Source organism: Bufo gargarizans, chromosome 6 (genome assembly GCF_014858855.1).
Source record: "Bufo gargarizans isolate SCDJY-AF-19 chromosome 6, ASM1485885v1, whole genome shotgun sequence".
In the NCBI taxonomy this organism is placed as follows: Eukaryota; Metazoa; Chordata; class Amphibia; order Anura; family Bufonidae; genus Bufo; species Bufo gargarizans.
In genome coordinates, this window is record NC_058085.1 from 139,799,030 (window position 1) to 139,817,851 (window position 18,822).

Genomic DNA, 18,822 nt, shown 5'->3' on the forward strand with positions numbered 1-18,822 from the left:
ACAGAGGGACTATCCGCTTCAGTCAGTTATAGATCAGATTGGAGGTCGTCCTGTGGGGGTGTGGCGTCTGTAGAGGCGATATGAAGCTGTACCCTATCTGACCCTAGGATAAGGGGAAGGGGGCTGTTTCCATTCTGCCTATCTATACGGAGCACCCGCCCCAAAAAGGGCGACCCGGTCCGGATACCTGTCCCTATCCAGGACCTGATCCCTAGTGCTGAAAAATAACAAAGATTGCCAGTTACAATTCCTTTAGACCTCCCGACGTGGCACATTTCTTTCCGTGTCGACTCTTCGGGGAAAAAGATGGTACAAAGAGGAAAAAAATAAAAAAGATAACCGCAGGTAAAAAGCCGCAGCAATAACTGGTACAAGTAAAAAATCTTGTGTACTGTCACCCCACGATGTTGGGATGGTGCGTTACTTCATGTATCCAGATGTCTCTTCTGTGAGCCCCGTTCTTAGTTGTCTTCCAAGAAATGTCAATATAATCAAGCTGCGATTCTATTTGCAGCGTTACTAGGGACGCGTTAGATTTAGCGCGCCCTGTGTGGTTTCCTGTTTGCTGGTCTCTAGGCAACCACTATAGCCGCCGCCCCACATCTGAGATTGTCCGCCTGTATCATGTGATCGCAGCGCCTGAGTCTAACGTCACGCCGTGGCACTTGCGTGTGACGTCAGACACCGGAGCCGACGATCGAAGGGCGGTCCCTCTAGGAAACGGTGCGCTTAGGTACTATTTAAATCCCACAGATGAATGTATCTTTGAGGCTGGTAGATTGTTACGTTATCTCCCCAAACTAGGGACACTACTTAATTGAGGATTATCATACCCTCATAGACCGACCAGCAGTGGAGCATCATCTCCTCTGCACAATTGCATCCCAACATCGTGGGGTGACAGTACACAAGATTTTTTACTTGTACCAGTTTTTGCTGCGGCTTTTTACCTGTGGTTATCTGTTTTATTTTTTCCTCTTTGTACCATCTTTTTCCCCTGAAAAGTCGACACGGAAAGAAACGTGCCACATCGGGAGGTCTAAAGGAATTGTAACTGGCAATCTTTGTTATTTTTCAGCACTAGGGATCAGGTCCTGGATAGGGACAGGTATCCGGACCAGGTCGCCCTTTTTGGGATTGGTGCTCTGTATAGATAGGCAGAATGGAAACAGCCCCCTTCCCCTCATCATAGGGTCAGATAGGGTACAGCTTCATATCGCCTCTACAGACGCCACACCCCCACAGGACGACCTCCAATCCGATCTATACCTGACTGAAGCGGATAGTCCCTCTGTGTCGATCCCAGTAGCTTGCGTGGTCTGATAAGACTGCTTGCACCGCACAGCAGATTTTTTCTATTCTCTACCAGCATTGGGGTACCAGGCGTGGACCCCTCTTTATGTATGTTATGTCAATGCATTTTTGTGACATGTTTTAACTGCACATTGAATTAAAAGTTATATTTTATTAAGTATATCCCCCCCCCCTGAGTGGGCTTATGTAAATACAGCAACATAACAGACTTTTTCTGTCCGGTGAATGCCTAATGTTTGGGGCCATGGAGGAATTCAACATCTGTTATGACCACGTGTTATGGAATTTCAACTATTATCATTTGGAGTTTTTTCAAGACGGGGGATTTCGTTAGCCATGTTTTTAATCCAATTGTATATTTTTAGTTCTTTAAATCATATGTATTTGACATGTATTTGTACTGGCCTGCAGTAAAATTTATATCCAATGACCGTCTAAGGCTACTTTCACACTTGCGTTCGGGGTTCCGCTTGTGAGTTCCGTTTGAAGGCTCTCACAAGCGGCCCCGAACGGATCCGTACATCCCTAATGCATTCTGAGTGGATAAGGATCCGCTCAGAATGCATCAGTATGGCTCTGTTTCGCCTCCGTTCCGCTCAGGAGGCGGACACCCAAACGGTGCTTGCAGCGTTTTGGTGTCCGCCTGGCCGTGCGGAGCCAAACGGATCAGTCCAGACTTACAATGTAAGTCAAAGGGACATTGACACAATATGGTGCAATTTCAAACGGATCCGTCCCCCATTGACTTTAAATGCAAAGTCAGGACAGATCCGTCTGACTAACAATTAGACTTAGATTTTTTTCAGAAATATAATGCAGACGGATCCGTTCTGAACTGATACCATCGTTTGCATTATAGGTGCGGATCCGTCTGTGCAGATACCAGACGGATCTGCCCCGAACGCAAGTGTGAAAGTAGCCTAATATACCTCCAGACACATAATCACTTGTTCTTTTCTGTACGTTGAATGAATAATTTTTGGGGCCTGTACTACACTGGCCTGCATTAAAATTGTTATCCAATGACCATCTAATATACATCCAGCCACATAATTACTTGATGTTTTCTGTCCGGTGAATTAATATTTTTTGCGGCCTGTAGTCCACTGGCCTGTAGTAAAATTGATATTGAATGGCTGTCTAATATACCTCCAGCCACATAATCACTTGATCTTTTATGTACGTTGAATGCATAATTTTTGGGGCCTGTAATCTAACTGGCAAACAGTAAAATTGTTATACGGTGACCGCCTAATGTACCTCCAGCCACATTATCAATTGTGCTTTTCTGTACGGTGAATAAATAATTTTTGGGGCCTGTAGTCCACTGGCCTGCAGTAAAATTGATATCTATTCACCGTCTGATATACCTCCAGCCACATAATCACTTGATCTTTTCTGTACGTGAATGCATAATGTTTGGGGAATGTACTCCACTGGCCTGCATTAAAATTGATATCCAATGACCGTCTAATAGGGCTGCACAATATGGGAATTTTGTGCGATTGCGATTAGGGCCCTAAAAATTGCGATAACGATATGCGATGCAATATTTTAAGGGAATTGTGCTAGAGGTCTATTTGCTTGGATTTTCCCATATGAGCCGCTGACGCGGCTAGGTATGACATAGTTATGGGGGATCTGTGGATGACGCTGTGTTGTGGGGGATCTGTGGATGACGCTGTGTTGTGGGGGGATCTGTGGATGATGCTGTGTTGTGGGGGGATCTGTGGAGGGCGCTGTGTTGTGGGGGGATCTGTGGAGGTCACTGTGTTGTGGGGGATCTGTGGAGGACGCTGTGTTGTGGGGGATCTGTGGAGGGCGCTGTGTTGTGGGGGATCTGTGGAGGACGCTGTTATATGGAAGATCTGTGGAGGACGCTGTTATATGGGGGATCTGTGGAGGACGCTGTTATATGGGGGATCTGTGGAGGATGCTGTTATGGGGGATCTGTGGAGGACGCTGTTATGGGGGATCTGTAGAGGACGCTGTTATGGGGGATCTGTGGAGGACGCTGTTATGGGGATCGGTGGAGGACGCTGTTATGGGGGATCTGTGGAGGACGCTGTTATGGGGGATCTGTGGAGGACGCTGTTATGGGGGATCTGTGGGGGACGCTGTTATGGGGGATCTGTGGAGGACGCTGTTATGGGGATCTGTGGAGGACGCTGTTATGGGGGATCTGTGGAGGACAGAGTTATGGGGGATCTGTGGAGGACACTTATGGGGGACCTGTGGATGGCACTGTTATGGGGTGGATCTGTGGAGTACGCTGTTATAGGGGATGTGTGCTGACACATAGGGCCATGAGGGGGGCCAGCATAAGACATATAGCATCTTATGCTGGTCCCCCTCATGGCCCTATGTGTCCCCCCATGTGTCCTAAACTGCGCACATAACTGGCTTTGTGTGTAAAGTATTTTACTAGTGTGTGAAACAAGCTCTCTCCTATTGAACGGCCTCTGTACTCACTGTCACTATGTCATGAATGCACTGCAGCGAGCGGCAGCGAGCTGGCCGGCCGGCGCGTGTCTGACGTCACTAAGTAACGCTCCTCTCACTTCAGGAAGCAGGAGCGTTACTAAGTGACGTCAGACGTGTATTAGCAGTGTCATTATACAAGTTGCTGGTGATTCTCCCAGCACTCAGGGCAGCGCTTGTATCCACTCCCTTAGCAGTGTCATTATACAGCTTGGACTTGTAGTCCTACACATACAACATGCTGCAGAGCTGCAGAGTCTCCCAGCAGCCAGACATGTCACTCAGGGCAGCTCTTGTATCCACTCCCTTAGCAGTGTCATTATACAGCTTGGACTTGTAGTCCTACACACACAACATGCTGCAGAGTCTCCCAGCAGACATGTCACTAAGGGCAGCTCTTATATCCATTCACTTAGAAGTGCAGGGGGAGGGGCAGAGAGTGTTTTTATTGCATGTAAACAAAGGGCCAGAAAAGAATCAGGGAATTGAGGAAATATATTTTTTTGCATAAAACTTGCTTAGCACAGTTATATATCAGATTTTCAGTGCTATATTTTTTTTCATAACTCGGACAACCCCTTTAAAGGGAACCTGTCATCAACTTTATGCTGACCGTAGTGAGGGCAGAATAAATTAGTGACAGAAATGCTGATTTCAGCTGTGTGTCACTTATGAGCTACAAGTAAGTGGTTGCTGAGAACCAACATCATAATGATTGCAACCAGTGGCGTAGACCACGCAGCTGCTATGGGGCCCGTGGTTGGAGAGGGCCCGGCTGTGGATGAATCGCCCCCCCCCCCTCCCTAATGAGTCTGTAACATCCCAGAATATGTCACAAAAACTCTGTTCACCCTGCTACATGATGTTAAAGTGTAAATGTGTTGTCATCCTGTGTAATCTGACATTACATTTGCATTATCTGGATTTTCTATGACTGTTTTATGTAAATTGCTGTAATTATTTATGTACACCAGTAGGTGGCGGCAATATATAGACAGTCTATAGGACAGTTTAGTATATCTAGACTGGAATAGTCCATTCCAGTCTAGGCTCCCCTGTATGAGCAGAAGTGGGACCTTTCCATGTCCTGTATCATGAGAAGGAGTAGGAAGTCTAGTGAGTGTACCAGCCACCCCTGTTGGGGTAGGTTGTGTGGATAGGAGCTCCCAGAAAAAGGGATCCCAACCCTGGATCCAACCTCGGCTGAGGTTCAAGATCCACCTTCCCAGCCTGAGTCATCTACCTCAGCTGGACGACTAGAGAAGCAGCATCCACAGAACAATAGATCTCCAGGAAGAAGACACCATACCCTGCGAGCTGTCCTGTGAGTACAGATCCCAAGACCAGGAGAAGATAAGTACCTCCTCAGCTAGTCAGGCCCATTACCAAGCAGAATACAGATAGAGCAGAAGACTAATACCTGCCAGATCTATAGGCGTATGTACCAGATGCAGGATAGATATAAATTCCTGCCACATATTGCCAAAACCTGCTGGGACCCAAGACTAAAGCTGTAACTTGTACGGATTTAAAGCTGAATTAAGTAAAGACGAGTTGGACGATATTTTCTGTCTGGATCTTAATTATTCCATCAAAACTCCTATTAACAACACTCATTTTGTTGCATGTGAGCCGGGATACAGGAGTCCAGCCGTACCAAGGTAGGAGACACTGTTGACACTGCATAGAGACATTATTCCCCCTCTGGCATTCCTCACCTAGTATATGAGCTACACCATCTTAAAGGGCCCTGCTACAGTACCTGCGCAAGCTGCAACTGGTGTCACGAACGTACACATATAAAACTGACCCACTGCATAGCAACCCACTGACCCAGTGTCCTCCTCATTGCAAGTCCATCAGTGGCCACTGATGAACGCTCTGTCCTTCTGCTCAGCAGATACAATTTAGCTGCAGAATGATATGCAGACATGTCACTTGTCTGCCTGCACGCAGAGCCTGTGACCTGCCCTGACCTAGCGTGACCTCCAGCTCCGTCATCTGCAGTGTGTCAGGACCCTGACTGCTGAGCTCTGCGCGCTGAAGGAGAAGCACAGGAGAGCGATCTCTGTGTTATGCAGTCATCTGTCAAGACTGACAACTAAAGTGCATGGGGGCTGGTGGGTGCCATGGGGGTTGTGGTGCTAAGATGGAGAATCCAGGGCACACTTTAGTCACAAGAGGGAGTGGGCACAGACACACATAAAAATCAGCAACAACAGAAGTAACAGTTCATGGGGGAGGGAAGGGTATGGCACACTTTACAATATGCAGCAGAAAGCATAGTCTTTAGGCCTGTTTCATATTTGCGTTAAAACAGATCCAGCAGGCTCTTCCGGCCAGGAACAGCCTGTCAGATCCGTAAATACTGGGTGCTACCATGCGGTGCCGAGGTTCGGTCCTGCCCCATTCATTATAATGGGGACCAGTGGAGATCTGGCCACAACCTGGCAAATATGCCAAGATTCGGCCGGACGAAAAAACTGCTTCGTGCAGCGTTATTTGTCTGGGCACCCTTGGCATATCTGTTTTAACACAGATGTTAAACAAGCCTTAAGCAGGAATAGCACACTGTATAATACACAGCAGAAGGCATAGTCTGTGGGCAGGTATGGCACACTATATATTGGCTCCACATAGACATAAATCAAGGGGGCCCAGCATGCATGTGGGACCTGCACTTCCTGGATTCATGGTCGCTGTTATGGCACCCAACAGGTGAGCTTTAGTGTTAGGACCCGTCTTATAGAGGTCGCCTTGGCGTTCGGCAGACGGGCTCAAATGATTTTGTACAAAATGTATTTGCTAAGCATCTCTAAGTTATTAGCATAGCATTTGCAATTTAATATACTTTTGTATTCTACTTTTGGTTTATAGAGTGCTGTTGCACCATGTGTTTGTTAGATGTATACTTGCAGCCACTAGCAACGTGCACCTGCGTATTGGGATGTGCTGACCCCCCCTTTTGTGTTTTTACACTATATAGTACGCAGCAGCAGACAGTACATAGGAGGTACGGTACTCTATATAATAAGCAGAAGAACGCACAATTCATAGGTGGAGCAGGGGAGGGGCCAGGGCACAAGTAGTGGGAGGTACCAGAGATGGGTATAGGGGCTCAATTCAGATTCTTGCTATGGGGCCCAGTGATTTCTATGTACGCCCCTGATTGATTCATTTCAATGGCAAATCCGGAGATGCAGAACGCTATGGAAGCACTACGGAGTGCTTTCTGGGGTTCCGTTCCGTGCTTCCGCACCGCAAAAAGATAGAACTTGCTCTATCTTTTTGCAGAACGAAAGGATCGCGGACCCATTCAAGTGAATGGGTCTGCAATCCCCATGTGCCTGCCCCACGGACGGTCCCATGCATTTTGGACCGCAATTTGCGGTCCACAGCACGGGCTTCACACATTCGTGTGAACGAGCCCTAAGACACAACATCATTGCTGATGTCACGTCTAGCTGGCAGGGTTCAGAATAATGAGCAGAAGACCGCCCTGAGAGGCAAGGTCACTGATGATGTTGTATCTACAAGGCAGAACTTTTTGGTGCCTTCACACGCTGAGGATTTTGTTGCAGAAATTTCAGCAATGAATGGAACTGATTTTTAGTCTCAGAAATTTCTGCAACGAAATCCGTAGTGTGTGAAGGCACCCTTATAAGGCCTCTTTCACACGAGTTTCTGCGCAGGTGCAATGCATTGCACCCGCACTGAATCCGGACCCATTCACTTCAATGGGGCTGTTCAGATGAGCAGTAATTTTCACGCATCACTTGCGCGTTGCGTGAAAATCGCAGCATGTTCTATATTCTGCGTTCTTCACGCAACGCAGGCCCCATAGAAATGAATTGGAATGTGTGAAAATCGCAAGCAGGTGCGGATGCAATGCAATTTTCACACATGGTCGCTAAGGAGACGAGGGATGAGTTACCCGGGACCCCATTTACTTTATTATTTTCTATTATAACATGGTTATCATAGCAAAATAATAGCATTCTTTAATTCAGAATGCTAAGTAAAAGGTCCATTGTGGGGTTAAAAATAAAAATAAATTTAACTCACCTCATTCAATTGATCGCGCAGCTGGGCTCGTCTTCTTTCTTCTTCTTCTTGCAGGACCTGCCTGGAAAAGGACCTTTAGTGACATCATTGCGCTCTCCACATGGTGACGTCAGCTCAGGTCCTGCTGAATGAAGATAGAAGATTTCTTTTTTTTTTTCAGCAGGATCTGCGATGATGTCACCGCGCTCACCACGTGGTGAGCGCGATTACGTCATCAAAGGTCCTTTGGCAGGTCCTGAAAAACGAAGATGCCGGCTGCGCGAACAGGATTTTTTTTTCTATTTTTTAACCCCTAAAGCCACATTTTAGTAAGCATTCTGTATTAAGAATGCTATTATTTTCCCTTATAACCATGTTATAAGCGAAAATAATAAAATATACAGAACACCGAACCCAAACCCGAACTTCAGTGAAGAAGTTCGGGTCTGGGTACCACAGTCAGTTTTTTATCACGCGCGTGCAAAACGTATCGGAACGCAATCGCAGTCAAAACTGGCTGCAATTGCGTACCTTCTCGCACGATTTTCCCTGATCGCAGACGCAATGCATCCGGACCTAATCCGGACACGCTCGTCTGCTAGGGGCCTAAAGCTAATCTTGTGCAGATCTGCTGCCTAGAAACCATCACAGGCTGCTGTTAGATATTATTCTAATTATGTACATAACAATGTACTGTTGTGAATGATATGTGGCTTGTGAAACATGAACATCCGACTGCGTCTTGTGTTGAATTGTGGAATTTCTATTTTCTTGGTAATTCTATTTAATATTGTGTGCTAAATTAAGACAAAGTATTATCCATTTCTGTTCAACATAAAGTTGTAAGTTGAAAAAGCTGTAAATTCAGTTTTCAGCATGTTTATGTGGTCATTTATACTCAGATGAAATGATTCACTGTCTCGCCAGAAGAGACAAAAATGTTGCAAAGTGTGAGTCACATTGCTGACACAAGACCTAAAGCAACAGGATATAAATTCACCCACGCATCAAACAAATAAGAGATAATATTACAAGTAATTGCGTTCACGTTTATTGTCATTGGCCATATACCTATATGCCAGGCCTGGACATATGGGCATACATATATAGTCCTCTTATGTCTAAAGCCCCTGGAATTTAGCACATAGTGCTCTTGCATATGGGACCCTGGACTATGTCGATCCTTTGTTCCAGAAGATGTCCAAACATTGGCACATGAATGGGAGATGGAGGTATTGGGGAAAAACGTTCTCTCTCTCGCCATGGCATCACCGCAGAGAGGAGATAACCTACATGCTCCGTACACCACCTGAGACACTTCATTTGGTTTGTGAGATGAGCTTTTATCAAGGTGTGTTCACTCTTAGCTTCTATGAGCAATTTAATACAATTGCTGGCAAAGTGCAGTATAAAATTTCCCACCCAGCACGGGCACCAGGCACATTTTTGGTCTGTATTTTACAAAAAAAAAAGCTTAAGATAAAGAGAATAATCTACTGGATAATGACATGTCACAGGCAGAGTAAACAGACGAGAAGAAATACAGAGAATTTACAAAATGATATAGAGAGCAATATGGCAGTCATTTTGGTCCTAAGCTAACAGTACACATGTACACTGCCAGTGAGACTTACCCCAATACCCCATATTTATTGTCTTTCGCTTCTAAGAGTGAACGCATCTTGAGCTAGATTTCCTATGTGGGGTGATATGAGATGGCACAAGGGGACTGTTTTCAGGGTTCTTGCTCATAATTATGGCTTCTTGATGTTGGAGTAACTTGCAATACATTGCTCAGCAATGCTCAACAGCCCCCAAATAACACTGACAATGTACACATTCAATTTCGGAAGGGGGCATCCTGCACCCTCTGTTATCAAACACCACCTCAGTGGTTGAAAAAATGAAAAGTTTTTTTTCCTGATGGCTGTTCTCCCTCTTTATTAATCTTGTTGTTCATTCATTTCCATATCCGACACCAGAATGTTTTTGTCGATTGATCCATCTGGGCCGGTACTGGTGCGGCTGTATCTGGCACTCTCGAAAGCTCCTTGCTGAGCTGCGAGCTTCCTGCGGCGGTACAGGTAGATGATGACAACGATTAAGATACACAGTGCGAAGGTGGAGAGCACTACAACCGCCACTGCAGTGCTGTGCGGTGGTAGAACTGCAAGGATAAAAAACTAGTTAGACATCTGGATTTACTACCTGCCCCTATCAGTTAACGAATGTGTAACACATTTCTCTCTTGTTGCAATATACAGAATATCAATAAATATACTATGTTTATTAATTCGCAGCTGTACAAAATCTTTTTTTTTCTTCAAAACACCAGTTAAAAGCAACCAATGTGACCTGGACTTAACATGGTCAGCAAATTATACATAAAAATGTGGGGTCGCAGTCACGACAATAATTCTAACAAACATATATAAGCATCACATATTGAGACACCAGCACCTACCACATGCCATGTTGTAAAGTCCACACACGATCCTGAACCTGGTGCTGGACAATGTGTGGACTTTACCACATGGCATGTGGTGATTTTTACAGAATTACGCTTATACTTTCTTACCATTATATGGAGCAGTGTAATGAGGGTGGAGATATGAATAACATTGTGCTGGTCGAATAAAATATACTTTATGTACAGCTTACGGTGTGCAACTTTCTTAGGAAATTAGCGACAACATCTGAACTTTTACTTTAATGTGTCTATGCATTGTGATCAAGCAGATATATTACTTACCAGATCTGTCCAATTTGGTTTCTTCTGCTAAAAAGTGATACAGAAGACACTGATTATTTCTAGTGTTGGGCGCGAATATTCAAATAGAGAATATTAATTGTGAATATTGGCACTTTGAGAATTTGCAAATATTTAGAATATAGTGATATATACTGGTATTCTTATTTTCGAAAATTGTAGATTTCTTTTTTCATCTGAACCCATGATCCCTCCATGCTTCTTGCTTGTGGGCCAATGAGAAGGCTGCAATGTCTGAGCTTAGCAACATCCCTAGCAACCAATAGGAAAGTTTCCTACCCCTTACTATATAAGAACCTCTCCAGCAGCCATTTTCTGCAGTTTTTTAAAGTTCTGAGAGAGAGAGCAGTGTCATTGCTGTGTTCTGTGCTTTCCACACAGCATTAGATGGATAGTTAGATATCTTAACTATATATATATATATATATATATATATATATATGTACACAGATAGTTAGTGGGAGATAGTCAGTGTAGGTTAGATCCTGATATAGTGTAGCTGATAGGTTCCAGTGCAGGGTGTTAGGTAGTGTGATAGGAATTACTGTTTCTCTGCTGTCCATACATACAGGCTACAGACATAGTGCTGTGATGTCACTACAATACTTAGTGCACCAATCAGTAATATGTAGTCAGACCTGCTAAAATGGGAAGTTTCATGTATTGGGCCAAAATTATTTGCTGATTAGCCCTATCACGAATATATTGGAGCAATCTATCAACCATTTTCTCCAGTCTCAGGAAAATTCTAGCAGCTTGGAAAATGTAGCGAAAGTGACCCATGCCTCTATTGCACATGCTTTATACGAATATTACATTGCCGGTTTTCGCAATCAAGAAAATAATAGCGAATTCGCAAATATATGATGAATATTCTACAAAATATTCCGCTCATCACTAATTATTTCCTGCTTAATTAGCAGGTTAAATAATTGCTAAATACATTATATACTTTGCACAAAATATGTCTCTGATTATTATACATAAAAGCATTTGCACCAGGTATAACAATGAGTCTAAGATTTGCTCCAGGTCTATTAGAGAAAAATTGTGGTGCAGAATTTTTTAGATCCATTACATTGACTCAACATTTATGCAGGTCATTTTGGATGTATGTTTTAGCTTCTCATTATGGATAATCCATTTTTCTTAGAAGGGTCAATAACTTGATAACAGGGTTCTCACTCATGATACCCCAACTATCTGTTGTAATCTGTGGTTTGCGCTAAAATTTAAGAGCTGTTGGACTTCCAAAGAGTAATACTGTTTAAAGCTGTTCTCTGCTTGGGGTAAGGCCTAGTTCACACACCAGTGATTGTGAGCCAAAACAAAGATTGGAGGCTACACAGAGATAAGGTAAGATGGATTGCTTTCCATTTAGAATGCATTGGGATAAAACTGATGCGTTTTTTCCAGTATTGAGCCCCTAATCTGTTTTAATTGATAACAGTCAGAAGCACCCATCAGCAGTCCCCAAAATGGATGGTCCAATTGAGTAGACAGACAAATCAGGCCTTCATGAGCTCTGTAGTAATAAAACATTTAGCTTACCTCTAGATAATTTGCAAATTACCCCCTTGCTGATGTTGGTGCAGGAACCCAGGCTCCACACTCCATTGCTCCCTTCAATCCAGTAGCAAGAGTTTGGGCTCAGTAGACTGGGACCTGAGTCTTGTCTTCCCCAATTGGAGTAATTTACTGGAGTGTTATCATTCCATACAAGGGAACCTTCTGCAATAGCAAAAGACAAAGGCACACAGGTCCAAATTAGTCAGTAAGATTTACAGAGCTGTTCTCCAAGGCACCTACTGAAAGCTGCGCAATAATGTTATTTTAGGGTATCTAGTTATGCAGCTGACTGCATCTCTGGCCAGAAGTGCGAGATGTCACTGGTCTGGTTGCATAAGAAATTATATGACACTGAAGGCAGTTTCTGTTGTGTGGCTGCTTCAGCATCTGGATCAACTGCTTCACTGGCTACATTGACCATCATCACTTTTAGACTTCTGACAGTAGACATGGTCAGCTGCATAACTAAGTATCCTTAAATAAAATAGGAAGGTACATAGACATGCATCTTTTCTTCTTGGCACTAAGATGTATCTTTCCATACCTACATTCACAAAATTCACATTTAAGACTGCAAGGGAGGGTGCAACATAGACCGTAGGTGCAATGGGTGGAGAGAAACAGTCAACCAGGCCGCTCAACTGAGTCAGCTGCATAGAGGACACAACAACCTAGAAGGCTTTCAGTCAAATCCCAAGGTGCAGCTTGCGATCCACACCAGGACCCAAGGGTGGTCTGGATGCAGTCAGGAAATTAGTAGGATGAAGAAGCTACTTGACCGGGCTGCCACCTCGATCCAGACAGTGGTAAGTTAAAAGGCTTTATTGGTACACCTACAATACATTTCAGGACTGCACCCGTCCCTTTGTCAGGTAATCACCAATATATTGGTGTACATGAGAAAGGGACTAGTCCGGTCCCGAAATGTGTTGTGAGTGTCCTAATAAAGCATTTCAATTTACCTCTGTGTGGATCGAGGCAGTGCTGATGTCAAGTCCCCTTCTTCCTCCTACTACTTTCCTGGTTAGAGTTACAGAATAGGATACTTAAAAGATTCATACCTTTGATGCTGAAGGACATGCCAAGCCAGGCCCCCTTGGACTGACTCTCATATGTCTGCAGGTGCTCCCATACAAATAAGTTTTCCGTCTCATCAACAATGGTCAGCACCTCGCCACCGACTGTAAGACAGTAAACAGCAATTCACTACACCACTCTAACAATCCTATACAATAATGTCACTGAGATCTACTGGACTCTAGAAACTTTCTCTAGATTCTCGAAATGCTGTTCTATGGAAGTATTCTTCTCTAGAAGAACAGGGGAGAGTGCCATGCAGAGATACCATAAAACAGCAGATGGAGTGCCTACAGCTTTGTGGTTCAGAGCCAAAGGGATTTTGTAAGCCTCTGCAAGGATTTAGAAATAATTATCTGGAAATAACATACAGTATATTACCTTAGATATTGACAGATCCATGTCTAACAAAAATAGATATAACGGATGTGGTGATGCTCAGTGTAGGTAAATATTTCAAATACTTGAGAGACTGGAAGTATAAATGACCAATTACCTTTCTGGCATCTCTTGGCTGCATCCTTCTGACCCACATTAACCTCCATGTGGAAGGAGTAGCAGTAGTCACGGAATGCGATCCAATCAGAGTCACCTATTGAGTTAGGGCAAGTGCTATTCAAGCTCCACTTGTGAGGTTTGGATGATGCTGTCCAGAAAAAGAGAATGTGAGGACACTAGGATAATAGATAATTCTTTAGCTTCCAGCCTAGTTCACCTAGTGTGCCCTTACATACACCTTCCTTGTTGTAACTAGCAAAAAAGAAATTATAACAATAAAACACTCAAATAGAGTGATAACATAAAAAAAGGAAAACTCACGAGTATTGAAGCTACAGATAGCTCCAGGCAATTTGTGAGCACAATTGGCCAGGCTCCATGTTCCCTGCTCATCCATATATACACAGCTACTTATATACTGGGGTTCTCCTTCTTTCCAGTTGGTGTACGATAACCCATCATTTGTGAGCCAAGAGTATGTTCGACTACCCTATAATAAACATAGAGAGACAATACAATAAGTTCACATATACTGAAAACATCCTTAAAGGGGTTTTCCATGATTTTGATACTGATACTAGGATAGGTCATTAGTATCTCATTGGTGGGGGTCTAACTCCTGGGACCCCTGACGATCAGCTGTATGAGAAGGCTGTGGCGCTCCTGTGAGCTCCTTCTCGCAGCTCCTGTGAGCTCCTTCTCGCAGCTCACCAAGCACGGACTTTGAGCTGAGCGCCATACGAAGCACAGCCGCTATAATATGTACGGCACTGTGCTTGGTAAGCATAGAGAAGGCCACCACATCTGCCTTCTGCTGATCGGCGGGGTCCCAGGTGTTAGACCCGCACTGATCAGATAATGATGACCTATCCTAGGGTAAGGTCATCAGTGTCAAAATCACGGAAGATCTCTTTAAACAGTTGGAGTATTGTTTTTCTGATGTAGGGATCCAAATTCCCTGGATAGACCAAGTTAGATATAAAGTTCTGTACACCATAATAGAACTGTATGCAGTGAGTTAGTATGCGTCCCCTAGTAGTAGTTACAGAAAAATTCTGCTTTGACCATTATCAAGATATTAAGAAATACGTCTGCACAGAATTTTGTCAGTGTATGGCTATACTGTATACTGTACACTGCAAATTCTGTGTGAACTGACCCTTAATTAAAGGGTCAATGACTTTTCCAAAAACTTTTGATATGTTATAGAGAGATAGAGGAATATCAGAAGTTTTGATTGGTGGGGGTCTGAGTGCTAATAAGAACCCCACCGATCCCTAGAATGAGAAGAGCTCACATAGCATGATGCAGAGGACGGAACTGAAATGGGCCCATAGACTTCTATTGAGCCCGTCAGGGAGGAGAGAGTCAGTGAGGAGAGAGTGCGCTTTGCAAGTGCTTCTCCTCTGCTCGTTCTAGTGATCGGTGTGGGTCTCGGCACTCAGACCCCAACCAATCAAAGCTTTGGATATTCCTCTATGACATATCAAACATATTTTGAAAACTCAGTGACCTTTTAAAGGGGTCTTCTAACATTTTTACTACTGATGGCCTATCCGCAGGATAGGCCATCAATATCTGATTGACTAGGGTCCAACACCCGCATCCCTGCCGATCAGCAGTTCTGCAGTAGCTTTGTCATTGCAACTAAACGGACAGGGGTGCAGGTGTTGGACCCTAGCCAATTATGGTTATTGATGGCCTATCCGGAGGACAGCTCATCAATATAAAAGGCGTGGGCAACCCCTTTAAGAGCAAATAGAACAAGAGACCCATGTGATTTATTAAATGTAGTCACTTAAGTATATGCAGTAATTTGGGATGTACATAAATACAGGAACTAAATCTAAATCCATGATACATAGGTTTATTTACATCTTCATTTGATAGCCCAATCCACAGAGGGGTTTTCTGACCGACGGCTGCCAAGGTCAAATAAGCCTGTTGGAATGGATCGATGATACTGGCCAAGGTAGCGTTGCGAGTCTCACACAGGAGTCGGGCATCTGACCAAGTCATTGGTTTTTGCAGAATCAGGTAAGAATTGTTCCTGTAGCGCAGAGTAGAGCCAGTTGGAAATGGAAATGGCTCTGCAGGAGGGCTGAGAGCGGCCACTGCAAAGAGAGGGATATGTTTACTTACAGCATACACCTCTATGCTTCATTTCATTAACAGGTAATAACTAGTTCAATCTATAAGCAAAAAAATTCAAGTGGAAGGGGTATATATATCAAAATATCACTTTATTCTCAAATAATAATTACGGGAAAAGACAGGATGGAAAACAGTATTCAGAGAGCCATAGGGACGTACACAAAAATGGAATCATGTACAATCATGCAATTAAGCATGGATAATCCACAGGTGCAGATAATATTGGCACATGGATGATCGGAATCCTGTGTACTAGCATATGGGAAGTAGCAACCGAGTGAGTGAGCAGCCCACCATAAGACTGCATCCCATATTACAATAACAAGGGGACTACCGATCATACATGAACCTCACATCAGCAAGGAAAACATAATAGTATATACACTTGCAAGGATTCAGTATGGGTGATATAATAAATAGGATCACTAAGTATCACTATAAAACCCCCCCACAACTAGTATTGTGGATCTAGTGTGGATGCCAGCTGGAACCAAAACGTGAGTACGCCCTGTGATATACTACTAAGCGAAAACTGTACCTGAGGACATGGTGACCATGATTGTGAGCCCCTAGAGCGCAAACCTCTTTGCGCTCTAGGGGCTCACAATCATGGTCACCATGTCCTCAGGTACAGTTTTCGCTTAGTAGTATATCACAGGGCGTACTCACGTTTTGGTTCCAGCTGGCATCCACACTAGATCCACAATACTAGTTGTGGGGGGGTTTTATAGTGATACTTAGTGATCCTATTTATTATATCACCCATACTGAATCCTTGCAAGTGTATATACTATTATGTTTTCCTTGCTGATGTGAGGTTCATGTATGATCGGTAGTCCCCTTGTTATTGTAATATGGGATGCAGTCTTATGGTGGGCTGCTCACTCACTCGGTTGCTACTTCCCATATGCTAGTACACAGGATTCCGATCATCCATGTGCCAATATTATCTGCACCTGTGGATTATCCATGCTTAATTGCATGATTGTACATGATTCCATTTTTGTGTACGTCCCTATGGCTCTCTGAATACTGTTTTCCATCCTGTCTTTTCCCGTAATTATTATTTGAGAATAAAGTGATATTTTGATATATATACCCCTTCCACTTGAATTTTTTTTGCTTATAGATTGGATGATATCAAGTGATGTGTTCTGTTTAGACTAGACAGAGAGGTTTTTCTTTTGTAGGTTTAATAACTAGTTCAAACCTTTGTTTATCTGGCAGATGTAGCCATACTTTTCCAGACAGAGTTTGTCTTCCCATCGTCCGGTAAACAGAGGTGGTGAACCATGCCATACTGCGGCACAGCTAATCTGCACATAAAAGACATTGCAAACACATTAAGAAGATATCTAGTACCACATGTACAAATGCATTTATGTTTTGCCAGCTTCTAATCCCAATATTGGTTGTCACAGTTAAAGGGTCACTAAGTTTTCACAAAACTTTTGATATGTCATAGAGACATATTAAAAGTTTTGATCACTAGTGATCGGAGTGCTGATTCCTAGAACGAGAAGGGAAAAGCACTCACATTTCATGCTCTCTCTCCTCACTGCAGGAGACTGAATGGAGACGGGCCTTTAAACTTTCTATTAAATCCATCTTGTTTCTTCTTCTGCAGTGGGGAAACAGCATGATATGCGAGCGCTTTTCTCTCATCATTCTAGTGATTGGTGGGGGAAACCACCAAATGTATATCAAAAACTTTAAAATGTTTATTACCATATTATAATGTTATAACATTGCATGGATTTGCCATAAAATTAAGACGTGTGACTTCTTGGACCTCAATATTCTAGAGAACCAAGACTCCTTCAGGTTTTCTCTGCATATTGGTGCTCTGGTCACCTGCTGTGCTGGACACTACAGCATAGTTCCATTCAAGTGGAACTGTGATGCTATTGTGAAGCTGCAGTGCCAATCCTGAGGAGCGGTGGGAGTCCAAGAAGTCAGACCCTGACCGATTTGGAGGTAAATATATATCCTAGGATTATGCCATCACTTCTGATGGTGAGAAAACCCATGTCATGAGAAGGCTTTCCATGGACAATACTGCATCTCATACTACCATCTGTAGACACGATAGAAAAGAAGATAGTGCTGACCATCTTGCCATTGGATGCGCTCTGTCTGGATGGGGCACCTGGAGCCCAATTCACATAAGACAATGGTTGGCCTTCCTCCCACTGGAATCTTTGTCGACTATTATGAAGGCCAATCCAAAGGTCAGTGGTAATATTTGGAAGAATGGATGTAATGAAAGCTGACGAAAAAGAAAAATATATTTGTTAAGACCTGTTTAGAAGTCCCGAGCAATGAACTCACTTGCTTGACAAGCAAAGAGCTATTTACCTTGTTCCAAGTAGTTGTCAATTGTGGCAATTTCAGCAGAAAGAATTTTGCAGGAATCTCGAGCCTGTTGCCACGTCTTGATGTCAACCTTACTGTCTGCCCTTACTCCAAAACACTGCAATGGATATGGTCAACAAATGAGCACTAAGATGAGACACATTTACAGTTGGAATATAAAGCACACCATAAAAACAAGGCAAAGATTGATTCAGTGAAAGTTCTTGTGTCTTCCACTTCTGTCATCTTCAAAATCCAGTCATTTCTTAATTAGATTTGTTACTGGGAAGGCTGGATGACAACCACTAGACTGACAGAGAACCATGTGGTTTCATGTTCTCCATAACTCACCTTGTTCAGAAATGGCAGCCAGCCCTTCGGGCATCCTCCAGCATTGGGTGATGGTAGAGGTGGTAGGGTGGGTAGTGGTGTTGCCGATCCATTGCTCCTTTTACAGATATAGGGCAGCGCAGTGATGCATTTCTGATCACCCCATTCTGTTTTAGAAACATAATGCTGCGTGTCAGTAATATGTTGGACATTTTTGGACATTATAATGG

At 43.6% G+C, this 18,822-nt stretch overlaps 1 protein-coding gene across 1 annotated transcript in view; it reads right to left on the minus strand.

Moving 5' to 3' along the window:
• Nucleotides 1–8,743: 8,743 nt before the first annotated feature.
• MRC2 (mannose receptor C type 2) overlaps nt 8,744–18,822 on the minus strand; it is an 82,096-nt gene continuing 72,017 nt past the window's right edge. The window contains 11 exon segments of the mRNA XM_044296874.1: nt 8,744–10,006; nt 10,592–10,618; nt 12,161–12,340; nt 13,240–13,359; nt 13,752–13,901; nt 14,075–14,243; nt 15,629–15,867; nt 17,118–17,223; nt 18,019–18,176; nt 18,266–18,380; nt 18,614–18,759. Of these exon segments, the coding sequence (XP_044152809.1) occupies nt 9,783–10,006; nt 10,592–10,618; nt 12,161–12,340; nt 13,240–13,359; nt 13,752–13,901; nt 14,075–14,243; nt 15,629–15,867; nt 17,118–17,223; nt 18,019–18,176; nt 18,266–18,380; nt 18,614–18,759 (1,634 nt within the window). The 3' untranslated portion in view covers nt 8,744–9,782.